The sequence below is a fragment of the Crinia signifera genome, chromosome 3 (genome assembly GCF_055691185.1).
Source record: "Crinia signifera chromosome 3, ASM5569118v1, whole genome shotgun sequence".
NCBI classification, from domain to species: domain Eukaryota; kingdom Metazoa; phylum Chordata; class Amphibia; order Anura; family Myobatrachidae; genus Crinia; species Crinia signifera.
In genome coordinates, this window is record NC_139219.1 from 97,638,344 (window position 1) to 97,662,256 (window position 23,913).

At 44.6% G+C, this 23,913-nt stretch overlaps 1 protein-coding gene across 2 annotated transcripts in view; it reads left to right on the top strand.

Annotated features, from left to right (window-relative positions):
• LOC146063668 (saccharopine dehydrogenase-like oxidoreductase) overlaps positions 1-23,913 on the top strand; it is a 47,798-nt gene that overhangs the window by 13,432 nt on the left and 10,453 nt on the right. For both annotated transcript variants that reach the window (XM_083176255.1, XM_083176254.1), the window contains 4 exons: positions 1,051-1,100; positions 1,945-2,075; positions 6,485-6,602; positions 9,601-9,720. In XM_083176255.1, the coding sequence (XP_083032381.1) occupies positions 1,051-1,100; positions 1,945-2,075; positions 6,485-6,602; positions 9,601-9,720 (419 nt within the window). The remainder of the gene's footprint in view (positions 1-1,050; positions 1,101-1,944; positions 2,076-6,484; positions 6,603-9,600; positions 9,721-23,913) is intronic.

Consider the following 23,913-nt stretch of genomic DNA (forward strand, 5'->3'; position numbering starts at 1 on the left):
AATGCTGGTGCTAATAATGATGGCTGAGGACAGGTAATCAGTGGGCAGGGTACTGGCATAAGCTACTAAACCTGGCAGCTGTGGACATTCTTGTATGCTGGCTCCTTATGGGAAGCAGAACCTGTCCTAAATCCAGCAAATGAACACGAGTCCAGTGAATGAGCAACATGACTAAACCGAAAATGAGACCCTTTTTTATGCAACATTACAAATGTAAATGTCATTGTTGATAAATTGGTAGTAAATGCCACAATCTTAATATACAGGTTGATTATCCCTTATCCAAAATGCTTAGGACCAGAAAAATTTTGAATCACAGATTATTCTGTATTTTGGAATATTTGTATAATTCAGTGAGGTATCTTGCACTTATGTTGTATAAACACATGAAATACGTACACATTTGTGCATGAAGCAAGGTTCCGAAACATGAACATGAAGTTTGTGGCCTATCTCTGGCACTGACTTTGAATGTCAAGCAATCCTTTTCTTATACATATTTAGTGCCAGTTACATATGTCACCAGAAGTGCTATTGCAGGTGTCCCCACTAGTGGTACATTCTTGAGACTATGGTTTTTGGAATAATTTGGATAAGGGATACTCAACCTGTATAGGCGTAGATTGAATTAGCTGCAGCATTAACCTCGTGGCTAAAGCTCTGGGTTTAAAGTTTGGAGCTATTCATTTGTTTGGCAGCGTGGTAAAGTCCATAGCTAACACTGTGGCAAAGCCAAAAGGGAGCATTTAATGCGTATTGTTTTTCTCTGCTCCTGACACTGCAAGGAAATATATTGTTTAAGTGTACCCTCTAGGGATTATCTAGCTTGGGCAGAGTTTTAGCCACAGGGTTTACCCTGCCGATAAATGTTACCTTCAGGGAAGAGAATATAGCCGAGGTCTTGCGTTCTAGTGTTTGCTTCAGACTTTCCCTGAAAATAGCTAATGACTAGTGCTGCCTTGTAGAAACAATTGCTGCCCGTGGGACGGCGTAATCCATTAGTGGATGATTACGAAGAATACAAAATAATTCTCCTTTACTCTTCCTCAGGTACATTGACCGCTGTAGAAAGTTTTTTATCTTTTAAGTCTGGACCAGAGGTCAGTAATTCATTGGATAAACGCATAATAAAATGAACTCGTCATCTTTTATTAGAAACTTGATCAGTGGTTTAAAGAAAGTATTGACCCCATAAGTACTGTAGTTTGTGATTTCACTCTCTTCTGTCAATAAAACCTGGATATTCATGATGCACAGAAAAGCTTGTTATGTCTACATTTATTTACCTGAGTAGTAAGGCGAATACTACTCCCTAAAGACCCATACACACTGGGTGACTTTGAGCTAAAAGCAGTTCCGTTTTATCGTTTGAGTTGCTTTAAGCTTCAAAGCCGGCAAGTGTGTGTGTGTGTGTGTGTGTGTGTGTGTGTGTGTGTGTGTGTGAATGGGCAGTCGGTGAGTGCTAATTCACACTCCAGCATCATTGGCGGCTGCTGTTCGTCTGCTGGTTTTACCTGTAGCGTCCTGCTATGGAAAGCTGTTTACAGCGGCTAAGATTGCTGGGCAGGGGGGAAATCATTCAGTTTGTATACACTGAGATTTATTTATTGTTTCCAACCCATCGATTTTCAGCTATCATCACTGTCCATACATGCTGGGCAGAATCACCCAGTGTGCATGGACTTTTAGCCATTGTTAAAGTAATATCATCCACTGGTGAAATGAAACCGTGACGCTAACAAGTTATTTGAAAATAGCTGCTAGAGTTTCTAAAATTGGGTGTAATGAACTCTCTAAAAATATTTTTGCCTGATTTATTGAATAGGAAAAAGGATGTGTTTGAATTTTGCATGGAACTGAAATTGTTCCAAAATAAATGTATGCCCAAAAGTGGTGATCACCACAAGTACTCATGACACCATGTTGTTTCTTTGCTTGGTATAGGGCACATGCATTCATGATGGAACATGGCAGTCTGCCATCCATGGGGTTGCCGACCAGGGTAATCTGAGGAAACTTAGAAAGCAGTTGGCTCTCAAACCACTTCCAGTTGTTGGTAAAAAGTTAAAAAAAAGGTTTGTTTGTTTGTTTATTCATTTAATCAAATATTTATATATGTACATAAAAGAAAGCTATTATCCACAAACCCCTCAAAAGCCCCGTACACACGGGGGAGATATATTGCTCAGCAATATATTGCTCAGCGTCTCCTGTTCATCAGTGACCAGAGATGGTCGCTGATGAAAAAGAAACTGCCGGGGGGAGCCAGGCAGTGGTAATCAGCTGGTCGCAGGAGCATGTTCCTGCGACCAGCGATCACTACAGGGGTAAAAACGGGAGCGCGCACCCGGCGATATATCGCCTGTGCACACTCCCATCGCGGGCAATATGGTCGCTTAGCGACCATATTTCCCGCGATAGTGTACAAAATCGCCCCCGTGTGTACGCACCTTAACTGTCCTGACTTTAGCAGGACAGTCCCACCTTGTTGGGCACTGTCCTGGGTCCTTACTCATAAATTTTGGGAGGTATGTATATATGTTGCAGTAATGCACCTGTGCACATACATTAAGGAAACCATGAATACAAATGCAATATGAATTTTCAGCAATATTCATTTAACATAATGGGCTAATTCTTATATTTGGTATGAAACCTCATTCCTGGAAGGCACTATACTGCTTTGTGTGTTTTTCTGGGTGAAGTGTACTGTAATTACATGAGAAACTTTCTATATATTTTTTGATTCATGAGATTTAATGTCTAATGTGTACCTCCTGGTTATGTCTATGTGGATTCTTGGGATGTGTGACACTTGTGTGCCCTATGCTCAGTCACTAGGAACAAGTACAGCGCCATAACAAGACAGCAGTGCACCTTGTGCTAGTCCCCTAATTCTGTGATGTTATTACATCATTCCTAGGGGGCAGGGCTGCGAAGTAGAGGGCTGACAGATGAGTTTTTCATGTGTGTGTGTGCTTTTTTTTTTTTTGTCCCGAATGTCAACTTGTACGCTGTCTATGGCTAATGCATCCCCTCACATTGCTCATTGTACTCGCCATGCTTTGGGCACTTTTATATTCTCCCAGCACACTGTAATGGATGGTAGGGTATGAAATAACTGTGGTCAGCACATGTCGGCTCAAAAAACAACCTTAAAACTCATGTCTGCCTTTTTAAAGGTGCCCATACACGCTACAATTATTGTATACAATATTGTATACAATATCGCATCTCATCCGATCTCGATTTTGCGATGAGATCTAGTACAAAAATGTGCAGCACATACTTTTTGTACTAGATCTCATCTGATCTCATCGCAAAACCGAGATGCGATATTGTTTACAATATTGTATACAATAATTGTAACGTGTATGGGCACCTTACTGTCAACCACCCCATTGGCAACCTAATTCTTGTGTTGACCTTCCAACCCTGTGGACCTATTTCAGGTGTTGACCTTCAATGTTGCATGTTGACTGAATACGCTCGTCCTGAGCGACCATATTGCCAGTGATTGGAGTGTGCACCAGCGATAAATTGCCGGGTGCGCACTCCCGTTTTCAGCCCCTGAATGGTCGCTGGTCGGAGGAGCTTCTCCTCCGACCAGCGACATCCCCTGCCTCTTCTCCCGGCAGTGTTTAAATTTTCATCTGCGACCATCTCTGGTCGCAGATGAAAATGGGACACGGGTCAATATGATTGCTGAGCAATATATTGCCAGCGATCATATTGCCCCGTGTGTACGCACCTTATGATGTGAATTAGACTTCACATGTGATGTTGCTATGGGCAACCAATCAATTGTGCTCGGGCATAATCACACAGACTACGTGATAAGTTCACAAACTTACGTGTCTTTCTTGCCAACTTCCCAAAAACAGGCTAAATGTCTGGGGGATTTTGGTTTTCAGAGCCTGCTGAGTTCCCATAATAATTGTGGCCAGGCTAATTTATGGCTAATTGGGTAGGCCCAGAAGGTCCGTTAGCCTGCAGTAAATTACCTATAAATAGCTCCCTTTTGCAGGGTTTCCTTTTCATAAATGGACATAAAGTAAAGTAAACCTCCAATTTTATCCTGGTTCTTTGGGCTTGGCTTCCTTCCAATACCTCAGCTGAGGACTTGGTGAAATGCTGTAGGAGGGATCTGTAAGGCAAACGGATCATCCAAAACAGCAAGTAATACCCCTTTTACACCGCCTCAAAACTCCGGGTCTTCAGCGGGTCAGAGGCGGTGTAAATCCATCACGCCGTGTCCCTTTACAGAGGACTTCTACCCAGGTCCTGACCTGGGTAGAACACGGCCAGGACCTGTGTAGAGGGCGGTGCTTTCTATACTCTGCAGACAGCAGCGGAGGAGGTGAATGGATGCCTGTGTGCGGACGGCGGCTGGGGGGGGGGTCACGGGGGTTGGGGGTAGCCCACCAGCTTACCTTGGTCCTGGGCTGACAGAATAGATCCCTTCATTTCTTCTTTAATATTGTAATTTTAGCCCCACCCCTAACCACCAGATAAAAATGAATCTACAGTACTTCTCCTCAAGCGCTACTAAATAAAAGCTTGCAACTTGTTAGCGAATCAGGAGCCACCACTGCCGGGCGCCGAGCTCTGATTGGATCGCAAGCCGGCACGTCATTTGAAATAGCCGGGCCGCGGACGGATGGACCTGCTCTGAGACAGCCAGGTTTTCCACCGCTCTGCCCGGCTGTCTCCTTCCCACACAGTTACCCCTGGCATTGAACAAGAAAACCCTAGCAATGAGCATGTAGGTAAGCGGCACTTATATGGCATTACATGTAATGGGCATTACAGTGTGCATAATCCCCTGTCCCACAAAGCCATGCCCTAAACTGTTCCATTTTTTTTATTAGGTGTTGGGTTGTTTTCCATCATGGGGCATAATTTGAATTAGGGGTGGTATTATGTGGCCCACATTATTCTTCTCATGGGTATGGGGATAGGCCACAAATTAAAGCTTGGAGGGGGGTGCAGAACACCCTAGCACCCACCCTGGCTGTGACATATGGGGGGGGGGGGAGGTGGGGGGGAAGATAGTTCCACCACCTCATCAGGACCACTTTATGCACTGCTGCCCACCAATGCATATTAAAAATAGGCAGTAACGTAAACATTGCTGCTGCAAACCAGCAATGTATACAATTCCGCTGCCACTGGCTGCCAATGTATATTTATTGAGGTAACGAATACACTGCTGGGGCAGGCTAGCAATATATATGTTACCGCCACCACTACCCCCAATGCATATCTTGTTATGGCAGTAACGTATACAATTCTGACGCAGGTGAATGGAAATCTCCCTACGTGCACGGCTGCAAATGAAATCGTATCCTTGCACATGTGCAGGATCTTCTTCGGTGGGGTGGGGTTTACCTGATCGCTGGGCTCCGAATACACACAGCCCAGCAATCCGTTCTGAATAGGGCCCAAAGAACAGAAATGCACTGAATAAAATGGCCCTTGCTCCCACCCTTGGATTCAAACCCCGCCCATTATGTAAATAGCCTTATAATGAAAGATTTTCAGCAGTCTTTCGCCTCCTGAAATTTCTTGCTCTTTGGGGAAAATAGCGGTGTGTGCGCACTACTTTTGTGACAGATATATCTATCATTGATTTTGGCAAGGTCGTGTGTAAATGTCCATACACACTGAGTGATTGTGAGCTGAAAGCCGCTCAAAACATAATGTTTGCGCAGCTTTCAGCTCAAAGCCTCCAAGGCATCATCGCCGGGAAAGCCGTTCATCTGCTGGTATTACCAGCAGAGGACTGGCTTTGACGGCGCCGGGCAGGGGGAAAGCCACTCAGTGTGTATACACGCAGCGGCTTTCAGCCAGCGATGACGGAATAATCACCCAGTTTGTATGTACTTTAGAGTTTTAGGTAGGTGTGGAAAAAAGTGTTAATAGTTTATTTTATCTATTGGCAAAATGAAAAGTGAATGAGCAAGAGAACTCTAAATCAAATCATTATATAGTGTGACCACCCTTTGCCTTCAAAGCAGCATCACTTCTAGGTACAGTACACAAGCACAAAATCAGATTTTTTTAAAATTTTAGGTGTTAACGTGTCTGCGGCACCCAAAAACAAGCCATATAAACCTAATAAAAAATACCCTTTCACCTGCGCTTGATTACCGTGGCTTTTTGAATCCTCCATTTATTGTTAAAAAGAAAGTTTGTTTCAAATTTTAGTGAGCGATTCAATCCTATCATTTGAAGTTTTGGAAATTAAAGCTGTAAGGAGTTTTCATATATTGGATTTCTCTCGATCTGTCTGAACTCTATACAACATGGTTGGTTTTCTATTTATAGTACAGAATACATTAATACAATATAAATCAAGAGGTGATTGGATAAAATGTTTAGTGTGGCTTGGTAGAGTTTGCTATTAAAATGTCCCCCTTATAAATGTTTAGTTTCTGCACATTAAGAAAAATAACTACTGTAAATATCCTTTGACTTGCAGGGGTGCAGTTTTCTACAGTAATGAGGTAAAGCAATACGCCATTCCTTTTCTGGGAGCAGACGCATCTGTTGTTGGGAGGACTCAGCGCTACCTACATGACTGTCTGCAAGAAACTCCTGTAAGGTTTTAGCTTGAAATATATTCTATTTACTTATTATTATTTTTTATTTTTTTTTGTAATTTAGGGTCACTATACTGCGGACATACAAGGACAGATGTTCTAAGCCTTGGAAAGTGATAAAGTACCAGCCGATTCGCTCCTAAATGTTGTTTTTCAAACATATGGGGATCACTTATTACAATTCGTGAATGATAAATGGTGCACCAGCTAGTTGTCTCGCAACTGTCATGTATTGGAAAAATTAAAATTTGGTGCCGATTGTCTGGACATCATTTATCACAACCTAGTTTTATTACTTCTTGATAAATGGGTGCTTAGTCCGTGTAACATGGCAGTTAGGGGCTGATCGGCTGGTACTTTATCTCTCCAATGCTTTGTACATCTCCCCCACAATATTTATATGTAAGTGCTGACACATTGAACATTGCTGAAGGGATCTTACTAAAAATGGCATACGACCTCGTACATTAATACAATGCAGAAAGTAACAATTGCATTGCACATATGAGCTTACGTTCTAATCTAAGCGATAAATATACTTTCCTATACATTTATACTATTTCAGCTTTAAGTTCACATCTCTACTCTCTTGTTAACCATCTCCTACGGCATGCCCTCTGCTATATTCACTCCTATGACCCTGACCCATTATCATGGTTCACCCAGTTATCCAGCCGCTTCAATGACTTATGTCCCATTCTTTCTTCTCCTATCTAGGTGTCCCTATATACTTTTGAATTTGTCTTTATTTAAACCTACCTCAATCGGTCACCGGTATGCCGATGACACTCATATACTTTTCGTTTTCTGCTGCTAGATCCTTAGGAGTTGCCATAGCTCCAATTCTCCTCCTATCTCCCTCTTTCCTGTATCTGTTGTCTCTGTGCCATCTGTGATTCTGCCATTTAACTCTCAGTCCTGTTTTCTCCTTGGCAATCTCTCCAGAATTAGGCCAGTTCTCGCCAAGGAATCATCTAAACATGTAAATCATGACTTTAACCTCTCGGCTAGATTACTGTAATAGACTCCTCACTGGTCTGACTGGAAGGGGGAGTGTGTGCCTGGAAGCTCTAATATCATATCTATCCTCGCTGGGCTGCCAAGTTTCCTAGACTCCTCACTGGTCTGACTGGAAGGGGGAGTGTGTGCCTGGAAGCTCTAATATCATATCTATCCTCGCTGGGCTGCCAAGTTTCCATCTCAACCCTCTTCAGTCCATCTCCAAATTCACGGTCTGCTTTTTCTATGCTACACTTGTACTACACGGCTGCCTGTGCCATACACCATGAAGTCACTCACCCTGACTCAGTTCTTGTCTTGCCTTAATCTACAACCTCACACCATCCTCCTGCCTTTTATTCTTCTAATAAGTCATCTGCTACTATGTTAACTCCTACATTACACTGCCACTGCATACACCGATATGCTACCCTTGTGCACTACCCTGCCACTGTATACACCAATGCTATGCTACAACCTACATTACACTGCCACTGCATACACCGCTATGCTACCCTTGTGCACTACCCTGCCACTGTATACACCAAAGCTATGATGCAACCTAAATTACACTGCCACTGCATACACCGCTATGCTATCCTTGTGCACTACCCTGCCACTGTATATACCAGCGCTATGCTACAGTACAACCTAGATTACACTGCCACTGCATACACCGCTATGCTACCCTTGTGCACTACCCTGCCACTGTATATACCAACGCTATGCTACAGTACAACCTAGATTACACTGCCACTGCATACACCGCTATGCTACCCTTGTGCACTACCCTGCCACTGTATACACCAATGCTATGCTACAACCTACCACATTACACTGCCACTGCATACACCGCTATGCTACCCTGCCACTGTATACACCAACGCTATGCTACAACCTACATTACACTGCCACTGCATACACTGCTATGCTACCCTTGTGCACTACCCTGCCACTGTATACACCAACGCTATGCTACAACCTACATTACACTGCCACTGCATACACCGCTATGCTACCCTTGTGCACTACCCTGCCACTGTCAGAGCCGAATTTCCCATTAGGCACGTGAGGCACCGGCCTAGGGGCGGCACATGTTTGGGGGCGGCACTTGGATGCCTGTGATAGTACTGTCAGCCCAAAATGTACCAATAACTGCAAAATATCCACTGTACTGTACTATATTCCATCTTAAATAGAGTGTAAATGGATAGGACATGCAGATACTGCCCCTACAAACTGTCCTACTTAGTAAACATTATTGTTGTGCCTAGGGGCGCCCTCATCCCTAAATCCGCCCCGTATATATAGTATATGTATGTACGGGGGGGGGGGGGAGGCCAAATATTTTGTGCCTAGGGGCGGCCTGACCCCTAAATTCGCCCCTGGCCACTGTATACACCAATGCTATGCTACAACCTAGATTACACTGCCACTGCATACACTGCTATGCTACCCTTGTGCACTACCCTGCCACTGTATACACCAACGCTATGCTATAACTTACACAACACTATGCTACAAGCTGCATTACACTACCACCACACGTGCCAACACTATTCTGACAATGATGGGCTTTACATGAGTAGGTTGACATTTCTGCAATGTCAATATCATAGCTTATACTGTAAATGTATGCTCTATGATTACATCCTCGTTATAGTGCTGCCATTCATAATATGGCCAACTACCTTTGTACCACTATCATTACACCAACAACACTCTGTACATGCACCCGCACTTTAAATAAAAAGGTGGTGCTGCCATCACGTCAGATTATAGTTACACATTTCTGCTTTACCTAAATATGACCCTTGGTTTCTTTCAGTATTTTCACATGCATTACCAGCTCTCTACTATTGCTGGAATGACTGGGCTGTTGAATACCTTTAGGTTGTCAGAATATATTTGGTTTAAGGCAGTGGAATGTATTTTTTTTTTTCTTTCTTCCGGAACCCATGATGTTTTATTAAAGTAACAACTGTTTCCCTACTAGGTCCAATACGCTGCATATGTATCAGTGGGCGGTATTCTGTCTGTTATCCAACTGATGTTTGCTGGTTTTCTCTTCCTACTGTTCGCAAAATTCAGCTTTACACGAAAACTTCTGATCAAAGTAAGTGGTACTTGGTGAACTGCATGTGACCACTAGGTTGCTCAGTATTGCATATGTTCCTGAAGAGTAGTCTGCTAGCAGGCTCAAGTCTCACAGTGGGTAAAGATTGATATTGTTGAATGAACACAAACCCATATATTCATTTTTACGTATTTGAATTTGTCTTAAATTGAAGAGTATTGGAATATAGATCTGATACTGTTCTTGTTAATTCTATACTCTCCTCCCAGAAGTCTCCTGTCCATTTTGTTCTGTGATTATGCTCTCACCGTAGAAAAGCTTGGTGTAACTTTTATGTGACAACACTGGTTGGGTGTATGCTGCCATAGTCTTACACCCAAATGATTCAGAAGAGAGCAAGACTACACATCAATAGATTATTTCATTAATATACAGTATATTCATTGGGACTATTTATTCAAATAGAACATCTAGTATATAGATAGACCACTAAAAAGCAGACATTTGAAGACTAAAAAAACAAAAAAAATAAAGCATAACAAAATTCACCTAGTACAGATAGATGTATAAATGGTATAGGGCAGGGGTGGCAAACCGGTCAGAGGTAAAGAGCCGAAAAATATCGGTAGTCAAGCTAAAGAGCCGACATTATGCGCGAGCCGAAGGCGCATGCGCCAAAAAAAGGGGCGTAGTCTATTTTGACCCCTTGGGTGGGTGTGATACAAATATGCCTCCAATAGTGCAGTGCCAAAAAGCTGCTATGCCCCCACAGTGCCACAAACTGCTATGCCCCAACAGTGCCACAAACTGCTATGCCCCCACAGTGCCACAAACTGCTATGCCCCCACAGTGCAAATTTCCCAGCAGCAGCACTCACCGTTGTTGCTGCTGCCAGGTAGGGAGAGGACAGTCTGATGTCCCCCTGCAGTCCTCCTGTCATGTCACCGATGGAAGGAGAGCACAGCACACCGCGCGTCTCCTTCCCTCTCATTTCCCTGTGACTGGGCCGCCCACCAATCAAAGCTCGCTGGCCGGCTCCTGATTGGCTGCTGGCCCACAAGCTCTGATTGGCGGACGGCCCAGTCACAAGGATGCACAGTATGGGGTAGGAGAGATGCGCGATGCGCGCTCTCCTCCCCTCAGAAGGAGAAGGGATTCAGGGAACCGGCAGCAGGGGGGACTGGGACAGACGGTGGGCGGCGGGCAGCAGTGGGAGCAGGAGCCGCACTTTACAAGGGGGAGAGCCGCATGAGGCTCAAGAGCCACAGGTTGGCCACCACTGGTATAGGGCAAAGGCACCCCAATGGTCCAGGTTTTAAATATAGCCATATTTGGCCACAGGTGACTTAATTATTAATCCAGTAAATTCGATCTAACAATCTGTGCATAGATATGGATATATTATTAAGGTACTTAATAAATCACCTGTGACCAAGCATCCGTTGGGGTTCCTTGAGGATTGCATTTGGGAACATCTGATATAGGGATAGGGTCCATTCCAAATGGACAATTAAGGGCCTACTATATCTGCATCCATAAAGTATAAACCCTATAGGTCAATGTTTCCCAACCAAGGCACATGAACAGTCCAGGTTTTCAGGTTGGCCTTTCTTTTGCACAAGTGACTTTATTTGTACATCAGTCATTTGAGTCAAACGTGTGCTTATTCATGGATATTATTAAAACCAGGATTGTTAGTTTGCATAGAGCAGTGGTTCTTAATCTCTGTCCTCAGGACCCCCCAACAGGTCTCTACACAGAATCACAGGTGAGCTCCACCTGTAATCTTTTAAAGTGTCGGTGAATAATAAGTGCACCTGCCAGGTGACCTGGATAATGTGCACTATTGGGGGTACTTGAAGACCGAGGTTGGGAACCACTGCCTAAAGGCTTTTTCTCTTTCGTCCATCCTGGCAACACGGCTAACCTTGGGATGTAGTAATGTCCGGAGGAGCAAAGGCACCTATGCTGACTTCTTTTTGGAAAGCAGGCTCCTCCCCACTGCATCCCAGAATGCTTTAGTTCGTTTTAGGTGCCCACAGGAGTGGGTGCTTTGCTGACAGCAGCTGTTTTTCTGATAAAATAGTATAGCTAGGTGTTTATTTTTTTATTATTGCACTAGTTAGACAGGCTTTTGCCAGTGTGTTTCTTCTGAACAGAAGTTACCACACACTGAGAGCGCAGCAGAGGCTGACAGAAGCTCGTCCTTTCAGCTCTCTGTGTGCAGAGAGAGACCGTCTGTTCCCTCTCTACAGCGCTTAAACCTTTTAAAAGAGGTTTTTCCTGGGCTCTAGGGGGTCCTGAACCGGCTCCCTTTTAGAGGGGGATTATGGGGGATGGGCTCCGCGCGATGGCGGCCGCCATCTTGCAGGGCTTACAGACAGACTTCACCACCCCTAGGGGATTTCAGTCACAGGAGTCCAGCACCGCTGGACGCTTCCAAGTGATCCCTAGAAGAAGGGGAGGCACTGGGAGGAAGGCGAAGACACCAGTGGGAGCAGCTGAAGGGGGTAAGGTGCCGAAAGGCTGATCTTCCCTGCTGATGCAGAGACTTGGTCTCTTCCTGCTCTGTGTGTTAGCGCCCTTTTCTCTCCATGCTGCAGAGCTGAAACGGGGTTTCTCAGATACAGCACAGAGGAATACCTTCTCCTTGGACAGCGCTTTCCCCTGCTGATCTCAGAGGATCTCTGGCAGCCTTGCAGACAGGATAAGTACACTGTTACACGATACGGTGCATTTGCCTGACATTGTGCACTGTGCTTTGGTCATGACTGAAGGGTGTATTGCTGTTGCCTTAGGGGAGAGAGCACATATCATGTTAGTTAACTGCAAGTTCTGTGGGGTTAAATTAACATGTGAACAGATGGACCAAGGGGATTTGTGCCCCTCATGTGAGTCTGTGCCCAGCGGTGCGGAGGCCTGAGCAATCTGAGCCTGCGTGGGCAGCTGCGTTGGGGAGGTCTATGGATGCCTTGGTTATGACTTTAAATAGGCAGAATGGGAGTTTGGGAAAGTCTCCTGGCCGTCTTTCTTAATCCCAGACTTCACTCTATTACCCCATCTCAGGGGGACCCTACTTTGGTGCAGTTTATGCAGGATACTGCACAGGGGGTACATAAACTTAATGTGTTTATGGAGAAGTTTGCAAAAAACTCTGATAGTGTTGCTCATAGGCACCCATTATCCTCTTCTCCTCTGTTGAATGTGGATTCTGATGAGGAGGGTGTATGTGAAGAAGAGGTGCCCTGGGAACAGAATGAGGAGGAGGTTTCTGTGCCGGGCATTGAGGATTTAATTTGTGCTATTAAGCAGACATCAAATCTTACATAGTTACATAGTAGGTAAGGCTGAAAAAAAGACTTGCGTCCATCTAGTTCAACCTGGTATAGATATCCATTGCTGATTTGGTAGGTTCTGATATTTTACAGACAGATTATATTTCTTATTTGTACCCATGGATGTTTTTCTCCAGTAAATGTTTGTCCAACTTTGCCTTGAACGCATTTAATGAGCCAGCCGTTACCACCTCTCTGGGAAGAGAGTTCCAGAGTTTGACTGTTCTGACCGTAAAGAAATTCTTTCTACTAGCTGAATGAAATCTTTTTTCATCTAATCTATACTCATGCCCTCGTGTCCTAGATTCCTTTCTAGTAGAAAAGAAGGTTTGAGACAGTTCCTTATATTGGCCCTTGATATACTTGTACATGTTGAGCATGTCCCCCCTTAAACGTCTATTTTCCAATGTAAATGGTCCCAAATTGCTTAATCTCTCCCCGTAGCTTAAATTCTCCATTCCCCTAATAAGCTTTTGTTGCTCGCCTTTAGACTTTTTCTAATTCTATGATGTCCTTTTTATAGTGTGGGGCCAGAACTGCACTCCGTACTCGAGGTGAGGTCTCACCAATGCTTTATACAGTGGCATAATTACCCTTGAGTCCCTAGTTTCCATTCCCCTCTTAATACATGCCAGAATTCTGTTGGCCTTTTAGCTACATTACAATGGGCACTACATCCCAGTTTGCTGTCTATTTGGACTCCTAGGTCCTTTTCAAGTATGGAATTACCCAGTTCCTCTCCGCTAAGGTTGTAACTTGCACACTGGTTGTGTGTCCCAAGGTGCATAACCTTACATTTATCTACATTGAACCTCATCTTCCATTTTTTTGCCCACTCATCTAGAATTGCAAGATCATTTTGAAGCATGGTGATGTCTTCTGATGATTTGATGACTTTGCTAAGTTTTGTATCGTCCGCAAAGATGGATACATTGCTGAGTAACCCTATCCCAATATCGTTAATAAAAACGTTAAACAAAATGGGCCCCAAAACCGAACCCTGGGGCTTCGGTTTTGGTTACTCACTTAGTACCGGTATCGTATCTGATACGGCACCATTCACAACCACTCTTTGGGGGTTATTCTAGTTCATTCTTTCTGACAAAATCCTTCTTGGATGGACAAAACCATGTGCACTGCGGGTGGGGCAGATGTAACTTGTGCAGAGAGAATTAGATTTGGGTGGGGTTTTTCTTCAAAGTGAGATCTATATTGCAGTGTAAAATCATGCAGTCAGTATTTTCCCTGCACAGAAACAAAAAAACTCACCCAAATCTAATTCTCTCTGCACATGTTACATCTGCCCCCCTGCAGTGCACATGGTTTTGTCCATCTAAGAAGGATTTTGTCAGAAAGAATGAACTAGAATAAACCCCTTTATTCTCTATTACTTAGCCAATTCCCTACCCATCTGCAGATATTTTCACCCAATTCTAGGTTCTCCATTTTATTAATCAATCTCTTGTGTGGGACAGTATCAAATGCTTTAGCGAAATCTAGGAAAATCACATCTACAGCATTTCCGTTATCGAGGTTGATAGAGTGAATCTTACTAAACACTATATTGTCTATATAAGCTGAATATTCCTTTTAGTAAGATGTATTATGTGTTATTAGAATTATAGCAAATGTATGTTCATCTTCAAGAAGCTGAAATAGTTAATCTTTATGTATAGTCAGCTTGTCCTTGGTTTTACTAGAATCCCAATTAAAATGGATATGAACCAGCTGTGAGATGTAGGAGAGGCCACATTCTTAAACATAGATAAGAAAGAGAAAAACATGCAATCCCATTTAATGAGAAGAGTTTTGATGAAATCCATATGCCTTTGTGAAGTGACTTAGAAATACTCCCATCATTAGAAGTAAACGCCTATGTTATCGTCAGAGATACCACGTTCTTTCACGTTGATCCAAAGTTTTAATTGTAACCCCACCTTTGGGGTGTGTTGAATATGAATATGTATGTTTTCTTTAATATCTCCTCCTTGCTGGGAGGAGAGCAACAGTATGTTAAAGTATAAATATGAGATACTGAGCTCATTAAACAAAGAACTTTCCAAGCTTCCCTGACGTCAGTCTATCTTTATGGTCCTGTGATTTCTGAATACGGCTGAGGCTCAAATTACTTTTTCAAGGTTTTTGCTAAACTCTTCATAGAACCCTAGTAGATTAGTTTGGCATGAGCGATTTTTCACGAACCCATGTTGGTTAGTACTGAGTAGACGGTGATGGTCTAAATATTCCTGGATACCATCCCTTAAAAATCCTTCAAATAGTTTACCCACAATTGATGTTAAACTAACGGGTCTGTAATTAGCGGGATCTTCCTTTTTTGAATATTGGCACTACCTCTGCTATTCTCCAATCTTTTGGTACTATACCTGACGATAGTGACTTGCTAAAGATATATTGTAGGGGGGTAGCTAGTTCATCCCTTAATTCCATTAATACCCTCGGATGAATCCCATCTGTCCCTGGTGATTTATTTGTTTTGAGTTTGCTTAGCCTCAGTATTATTTCCTTCGGCGTGAAATCCACAATGAGATCTGGCTTATTTGTCCCGTTTGTGGTAAATGTTCGTTCCACAGTCTGCTCTCCCTTAGTAAATACTGATGAGAAGAACTCATTTAACAGTTTTGCTTTTCCCTTGTCCTCAGTAACACTTTTTCCACTAGTATCAGTTAGTGGGCCTATGTTTTCCTTAATTAAACGTTTACTATTTATGTATTTAAAAAACTTATTTGGGTTGGTTTTGCTTTCAGTGGCTATGCACTCTTCATATATTATTTTAGCTGCTTTGATTACCCCTTTACAAGTTTTGTTTGATTCTATGTATTTTGCGAACGCCTCCTCATTCAAGTTATTTTTATAGAATTTAAAGGCTCTGGTTTTATTGTTGATAGCTGACCTTACTTTTTTGTCCAACCATGGTGGCTTTTTTTTGTTGAATTTACCCTTAGTTACTTTAGGAATTTATTCAATAGTTAGTGAATCAAGCACCTTTTTTAGAGTATCCCACATTTCCTCTGCATTTTTTCCCTCCATAACTGTTTCCCACCCAATTCCTGTTAGGGCTTCCCTGAATAATTCAAAGTCCGCTTTTCTGAAGTTTAGTATTTTTGCAGATCCTTTTTGCTGTAATTTACTGAAGTTGATTTCCAGTGAAACCATATTGTGATCACTGTTCCCTATTTGTTCAATTACTTTTGTGTTTGAAACCAAGTATGTGTTATTTGTTAATACTAAGTCCAAGAGTGCCTCATCAAGAGTTGGAGTTTCTACCATTTGTGTAATAAACTGGTCTTTAAGTAAGCTTAAGAACCCATTGCTTCTTGCTGATTTACCTGTTTCGTTTTCCCAATCAATGTCGGGAAAATTAAAATCCCCCATAATTAATACCTGACCCTGATTTGATGCTTGTTTGATTTGGTTTAAAAGAAGACTCTTCCCTTTCGTTTATATTTGGCGGTCTATAGCATACCCCTATTATAATTTTGTTTTTTGTTTTTTTATTATTGTCGGTTATCTCTGCCCACACTGTCTCCGAGTTGTCTTCTTCCAGGTCTGTGCTCATATTTTTCTCACATGATGTTAAGTTATTATTTACATATAGGCACACACCCCCGCCCCTTCTATTTTCCATGTCTTTCCTGTAGAGTGTATATCCCTCCATGTTTAATGCCCAGTCATGCGACTCATTACACCATGTTTCAGTAATACCAATGATGTCTTAGTCGTCCCTACTGATCACCGTTTCTAACTCCCCGATTTTACTCACTAAGCTTCTTGCATTAGCCAGTAAGCATTTTAATTTATGTTTATTTTTAGATATGGCTCTAATATTGGGATTAGTTTCACCCCAGGACCCATTTGAATTCTTTACTAGCTTCCTCTTTCCCCTCTCCCCTTCAGTAGACTCTCTACAGCCCTCCCCACCATGCACACTGCCTGCCCTATTTATAGTTCTGGGTCATTCTTCCTCTGTCCTTCCCGTATACTAAGATCATCTGTACCTAAGAACGGTAATGGGGTAACGTGACTGTTACAACATAACATTTTAGTACATGACATTCCTGATTCACCCTGGGAGTTACCCCCATTTATACCCTTGTTATGTCCCAGGACTTTGTCTATGTCTCTGTGTCGTCGTCGTCCCCCCCCCCATCTCCTTCCCCCATATGCTTCCTGATCCCAGTCCGGCTTCTCTCCCTGATGGTACCATATTTCTTGGACATGATCAATTTCTTGCCTGAGTGCCATGTCAAGTTATGGGAAAAGGTTCCCTTGGTAGATGCTCCCATGGCTAGGTTATCAAAAGCCACTGCACTTTCTGTACAAGGGGGAGCAGCTTTTAAGGATCCGGTTGATAAAAAAGTGGAAGGATGCCTTAAAGTGATGTTTGAAGGTGTGGGCTTCACCCTGCGTCCCATAATTGCCTCAGCTTGGGTTTCCAAGGCAATGATTAAGTGGGCTGAGGCCTTGCTAGGTCAGCTTCAGCCTGAATCTGAGGCTTTCCTTTTGGCAGAAAAGCTTTAGATGCGCACCGGAATATATTTGTGAGGCTGGGGAGGAAGGCGTCAAAGGTGTCTGCTACAGTACATCTGTTTCAGTGAGGCGTTCATTTTGGCTTAAGTCTTGGGAAGCGGATAGTGAATCAAAGAAATCACTTGAGGCTTTTGCCTTTAACCTCTTAAGTGGTATGCCCGGAAGTTTTCCGGGCTCAGCTGCGCTGCCGCAGCGGGCTGTCCAGGAAAATTTTTGGGCATACCACAAATATGAAATAGGTGTGCGCCAGTGGTGTCCAGGTGTGCACCACTGGCGCAGCACCTCTAGAGCCCCCCGTTGCATCCCCCCAGCCCCCCCAATCACCTGTGCTCCAGCAATCGTACGCCGGAGCTGTACTAACCCCTGCCACTCCCCCCAGCCTGTAGCCGCCAGTCATTATGTAGCAGTGACGTAGGAGGCAGGCTCGGATGTTCGGGGCGGCTCGGGGTGATGACTCAGGCGCCCGAGTCCTCCCGAGCCGCCGCGAAACATACCCGAGCCTGCCGCCTGTGTGATAACTGACAGGCGGCAGGGGGAAGCAGCGGCAGGGGAGCTCCGGCGTACTAATGCCGGAGCAAAGGTGAAGGGGGGGGGGAGCCGCTAATGATCTGTGGTGGGTTTTGCTGGGGCAGGACAAACTTGCCCTGGTAGGTTTGTCCTGCCCCAGCAAAACCCACCACTGAAGGGGTTAAGGGTGAACTCCGGTTTGGCTCAGAGCTTGAGGATATTATAACGCAAGCCACAAGAGGTAAGAGTACCTTTCTCCCCACTACGTCAAAGCTTGCCAGTTCAAAGTTTGGAGGTTTTTTTTTTAAATAGTCTTTTTATTAGACAATAAAATAAAAACTGTACAGATCATTGTAACACAGTGACCAATTACATACAAAGATACTTATGCATATCCATTTCGAAACATGAATATAATCTGCATAAAATTGTATTAAATATATGGTGTTATGCACTTATAGAAATAAAGACAACATTAAACACTTAATGTCTGAGTTCTGTACATTTGAAATATCTATGCCAAAATATCAATTTCTAATACTTGAAGAAAGAGAAAAGGAAAAAGAAAGAATACAAGAAAAAAGAAAAGAGGGTATCATGCAAACATCGATAAGGGGATATATCCCACATGCAAAAAGAGCATCACATTGAAACAACATCTCCTAACGAATAGATAGGCAGGAGCCGGTCGATACAAATAGTAATAACCTAGTCCAGACACATTCCTATTTCAACTACTAATCCCCAAAGTGGTTCCTAGAATGCGGACCCAGTGATATTATTAATGGAACGAAGAGTGTGGGGATTCCAACCATCTGTTCCAAATTTTATCAAACTTAGCCATAGTACCACGAGACATGTATACATATTTTTCACTTTGTACAGTAGTGTTTACCAGGGCCTTCCACTCAACCAATGTAGGACCCATACTAGCCATCCAGTGCCTAACTATCACCACCTTCGCAAGAGAACAGAGATTTATCACATACTGACATTCTGTATTGTTAAGAGGGGTATTTTCCCTACTGCCCAGTACACATAGCTTGGGGGTCAGTGCCTGATCAGAGATCCCAGTGGAAACTATAGTCGCTTGAACACCAGCCCAGAAGGAGGAGACCAAGGGACAATCCCACAGTAGATGCCAAAAGCACCCCTGCGGGGAGTGGCATTTAGGACACTCTGGGGTGGCACGTCCTCCAAAGGTCACAAGTTTTGTTGGGGTCAGGTATGTTCTGTGCAGTATGAATAGTTGCAACTGTTGGAATCTCGCCGAGACCGTAGCATGTCTGGGAAGTGCCAACGCCTCCTCCCACTCTTCCTCCCCAAGCTGCCCAATATCTACCTCCCACTTAGACTTCAGAGTGGGGAGGGAATCCTTATGTATATATGAAAGTAAAAGTAAGTCAAAGAGATAGCCTTAGTCTGACCCAAGTTACTTAAAAAAGTCCTTGTCGGGGAAGGTGTCAATACGGGGGGACTATTGGGTACTTGTTTCCTAGCACGGCCACAATCTTAAGTAATCGTGTCCCTTACTTAAGGGACACGATTACCCCCGATGGACCCGATTTCTTTTGAAATCAGGTCCATTTTGCCGGCTAGGAGACAATATCGGGGGCATCGCGTCGGTCGGGACCATTAACATTGGTCCCGACGCGACCGACGCGATGCCCCCGATATTTCCATAGACTTCAATGTTAAAAAATATTTTAACATTGAAATCTTGTCGGGAACGGTAAAATATCTTGGGCATCGCGTCGTTCGGGACCATTAACATTGGTCCCGACGCGATGCACCCGATTTTTGCATAGGCTTCAATGTTAAAATATTTTTTAACATTGAAATGCTGTAAAAATGTGAAAAAATGTGAAATGGGCCAATATGACCCATTTCACATTATAGATGTCCCCGTCGTCACCCCACGATAGACGCCAACCCGAAGCGTGGCGAGCGCAGCGAGCCCGCGAGGGGCGGCGGTACGCGTCCTCCGACCTTTTCATGCCCTACTATCCACGTCAGCGTGGAGTGAGAATAGAATAGTGTGGCGAGCGCAGCGAGCCACCGAGCCCGAAGCGTGGCGAGCCCCGCGAGGGGACGCGGATACCTTCACAGTTATACGCGTCCCCTTGCGGGCTTCGCAGGTGTCCGTGGCGACGCGGACACCTGTGAAGCCCGCGAAGGGACGCGTTTACCTGTGAAGGTATCCGCGTCCCCTCGCGGGGCTCGCTGCGCTCGCCATGCTTCGGGCTCGGTGGCTCGCTGCGCTCGCCACACTATTCTATTCTCACTCCACGCCGACGTGGATAGTAGGGCATGAAAAGGTCGGAGGACGCGTACCGCCGCCCCTCGCGGGCTCGCTGCGCTCGCCACGCTTCGGGTTGGCGTCTATCGTCGGCTGGGGTTAACGCGCTTAAATTTGGGGGGGTTGGGAATTTTTTTCATTGAATCCAATGTAAAATTGGGTCCCAGGGACCCAATTTACATTGGATTCAATGAAAAAAATCGGGTCAAAAATCGGTCGGTCGCGTCGATCGCATCGCATGCGACCAAATCGCATGCGATGCGATCGACCCGATTTTTCCGACACGACCACCCCGATATGAATCGGTGTGGCCGTGCTAGGAAACAAGTACCGACTATTGTTAAATTGTGTACCCAGGGCATGTTGCAGGTACCTAAAAAAATAAAGCTGAGACAGTCCATACTCCTCCTTCAACTGTTGAAATGACTTCAGCACACTGGCCTCCTAGAGCTGCCTAATAGTCACCACGTCCCGAGACGACCAGAGCCGCCTACCCGACAAACACGCAGTCTCAGAGACTTGCATTGAGTGCCAGAGGGGAGCTTCCGGATCAATATCAGTATAGCCCATTATCCGCTGGACCTCCTGCCAAATCTTGACCGCTTGGACAACCAGTGGGGGAGCACATCTGGGCATCTTGCCGCCTAACAATAACTGTAGGGGTGTTAAAAGTTTGGAGTTTTTAAACCATCCTTTTTGTTCTTCCTTTCGGAGTGGAGCTTCCAGCAGAGGACAGACAGGTAGAGGAAGGTTCACAGCCAGTAAGGGAAAGGGACCCAGATCACGTTTCAGGGCCTTCTCCAAGAAAACAGTGTCTAAAGGAGAGGGTAAATCTTCTGCATGACGGGGAGGAAACTCCCCGTTCTGGGTTCAGAGTGGGGGGGTCGCCTCCTGCAGTTTCGGGACAGGTGGAAGAGCTGCCATGGATCCTTGGGTCTATTCTATTGTCTCCCAGGGCTACAGGATAAATCTAAGGGGTGGCCCTCCAACGAGATTTATTCCTACTCCCTTGCCTCGAGAAGCGAGGATGCGCTCTGCACTGTTGGCAGCAGCAACGTCTCTCATAGGCAAGGGTGTGGTGGTCCCGGTACCTCAGAAGGTGAAGAAAAGGTATTTATTCTACCCTTCTCCTTGTACCCAAGCCAGATGGCTCTTTCCGACCCATTCTAAATGTGAAATCCTTAAATCTTACATCTGTGGGTGGACCATTTTTGCATGGAATCCCTTCGGTCAGTACTCTTAAGCATAGAGCCAGGGGAGTTTCTAGCATCTGTGGACATCCAAGATGCTTATCTACATGTACCTATTTGCAAGGAACATCAGTCACTACTGCGCTTTGCAATAGGACAGTTACAGCTACAGTTCCAGGCACTGCCATTCGGGCTGGCCATGGCCCCGAGGGTCTTTACCAATATAATGGCATCACACCTCAGATTCAAAGGCATTGTAATTATAACCTACCTGAACAATCTCCTGTTCAAGGTGGAGTAAGAGGAGAAGCTACTAGAACATCTAAAGATTGCGATTGCGATTTTTTGCAAGATCAGTGTTGGGTGTTAAATCTAGTCTCATTTGATTCCAACACAGAGACTTCAGTTTCTAGGGGTGATCCTGGATACTCATCTACACGGTATTTCTTCCAGAATACAAAGCAGAGGATATCCGGCTACTAGTGCTACAGATCCTGCGTCCACCGAGCAATACGGTTTGGCAGGGAGTACAGCTTCTAGGCAAGATGGGGGTGACTTTCGAGACGCTACAATTTGCGAGGTTCTATTCGAGGATTTTCCAGTGGAATATTCTAGCATGTTGGTCAGGGAACCCGAAAACCATGAAACAGGAAAGGTTGTTGCTGTCTCAGGAAACAAAGGAATCTCTAGTGTGTTGGACGGATCTGGAGACTTTACAGCTGGGACACTCCCTCCGCTTGTGGGATTACGACCGATGCCAGTCTCAGGGGCTGCGGGCCGTGGCCCTTCACCTGAGGTTGCAGGGTCGCTGGTCCAAGGAGGAATCTAGCCTGCCGATCAATATATTGGAGCTCCGAGCGGTTTGGAACACTTTTACAGGCGGAGGATCTGCTGAGAGGGCTTCCTGTACTTTTACAGTCTGACAATGCCACGGTTGTGACTTACTTAAATCATCAAGGCGGGACTCGCAGCAAGATGGCTATGCAGGAAGTCTTGCGGATTCTCAGGTCGGCAGAAAAGAACATCCCTGCCCTGTCGGCGGTGTTCATTCCGGGAATCCGGAATGTAGAAGCAGATTTCCTCAGCAGGGCCGATCTGATGGAAGGCAAGTGGGCACTTCATCCTGAAGTGTTTCAGAGTCTAGTGGAGCGTTGGGGACTACCAGAGGTGGATTTGATGGCGTCCAGGAGTAACTGTCAGGTTCACAGGTTTTGTTCTCAGACCAGCGACCCATTTGCTTGGGCAGTGGATGCCATGACCGTTCCTTGGCACTGATTTGCTTTTGGTGTTGTATGATGTGCATAAGATTGGGTGGCCTGCTTCTAAGCAGACCATTGCCAGATGGTTGAGGTCGGTGATTGCTTATGCTTACACCAAGGTAGGTTGACCTGTTCCTTCGCGGATCAATGCACATACCACCAGGTCAGTTGCTTCCTCTTGGGCTGTGTATCCTGGGGCTACAGCAGAGCAGTTTTGCAGGGCTGCCACTTGGTCCTCTGTTCATACCTTTACCAAATTTTACAGATTTTATGAGTTTGCGTCGGAGGATGCCTCATTTGGGCAAGCAGTGATGAGAACTGTAAGCCTGAGTGTACCCTCCTAAAGGACCGGCTTGTGAATGTCCCAAGGTTCGCTGTGTCTGCAGGATGGACAAAAGAAAAAAGGTTGTTGTTTTTTTTTTTTTTTTTTTTAAGAACTTACTATTCGTACCCCTTTCACTTAGTCCATCCTGGCGACACAGCGATCCCTCCCTTGCGCTCAGTAAGTATACCGTTCATGTACTGTCATGTTAATGGTTATATGGATTGTGCATATAAGATGTTCAGGCATTGTACTGAGTTGTGTGTCCTAGTGGGCTTTTGAAGTTTGAACTGAAGCATTCTGGGATGCAGTGAGGAGGAGCCTGCTTTCCAAAATGAAGTCAGCGTAGGTGCCTTTGCTCCTGCGGACCCTACTACATCCCAAGGTTAGCTGTGTCACCAGAATGGACTCAGAGAAAGGGGTTCGAATGGTAAGTTCTTACAAAAATCCCCTCCTTTTTTTTCTTGTTTTTTTTTTGTGGGATGAGAACATGGCATTACTACTTTTATTTATTAACAGTTTCTTATATAGCGCAGCATATTCTGTTGCGCTTTACAATAGGAGACAGTGATGCAACAAACTTGGGTATTTACAGTCAAAGGTATGAGAGCCCTTCTTGCAAGCTTACAATCTACTTCGAGGTTTTGACACTTACATGGGTAGACCTGCTAGTGTGCAGTTTGCAGACTAATACATAAGCCCCAACCTATGCAATGCACCTTATCTAAGTTCCTCATTTGATGCCGCTGACATCGCCTGGTAGTGTGCATAT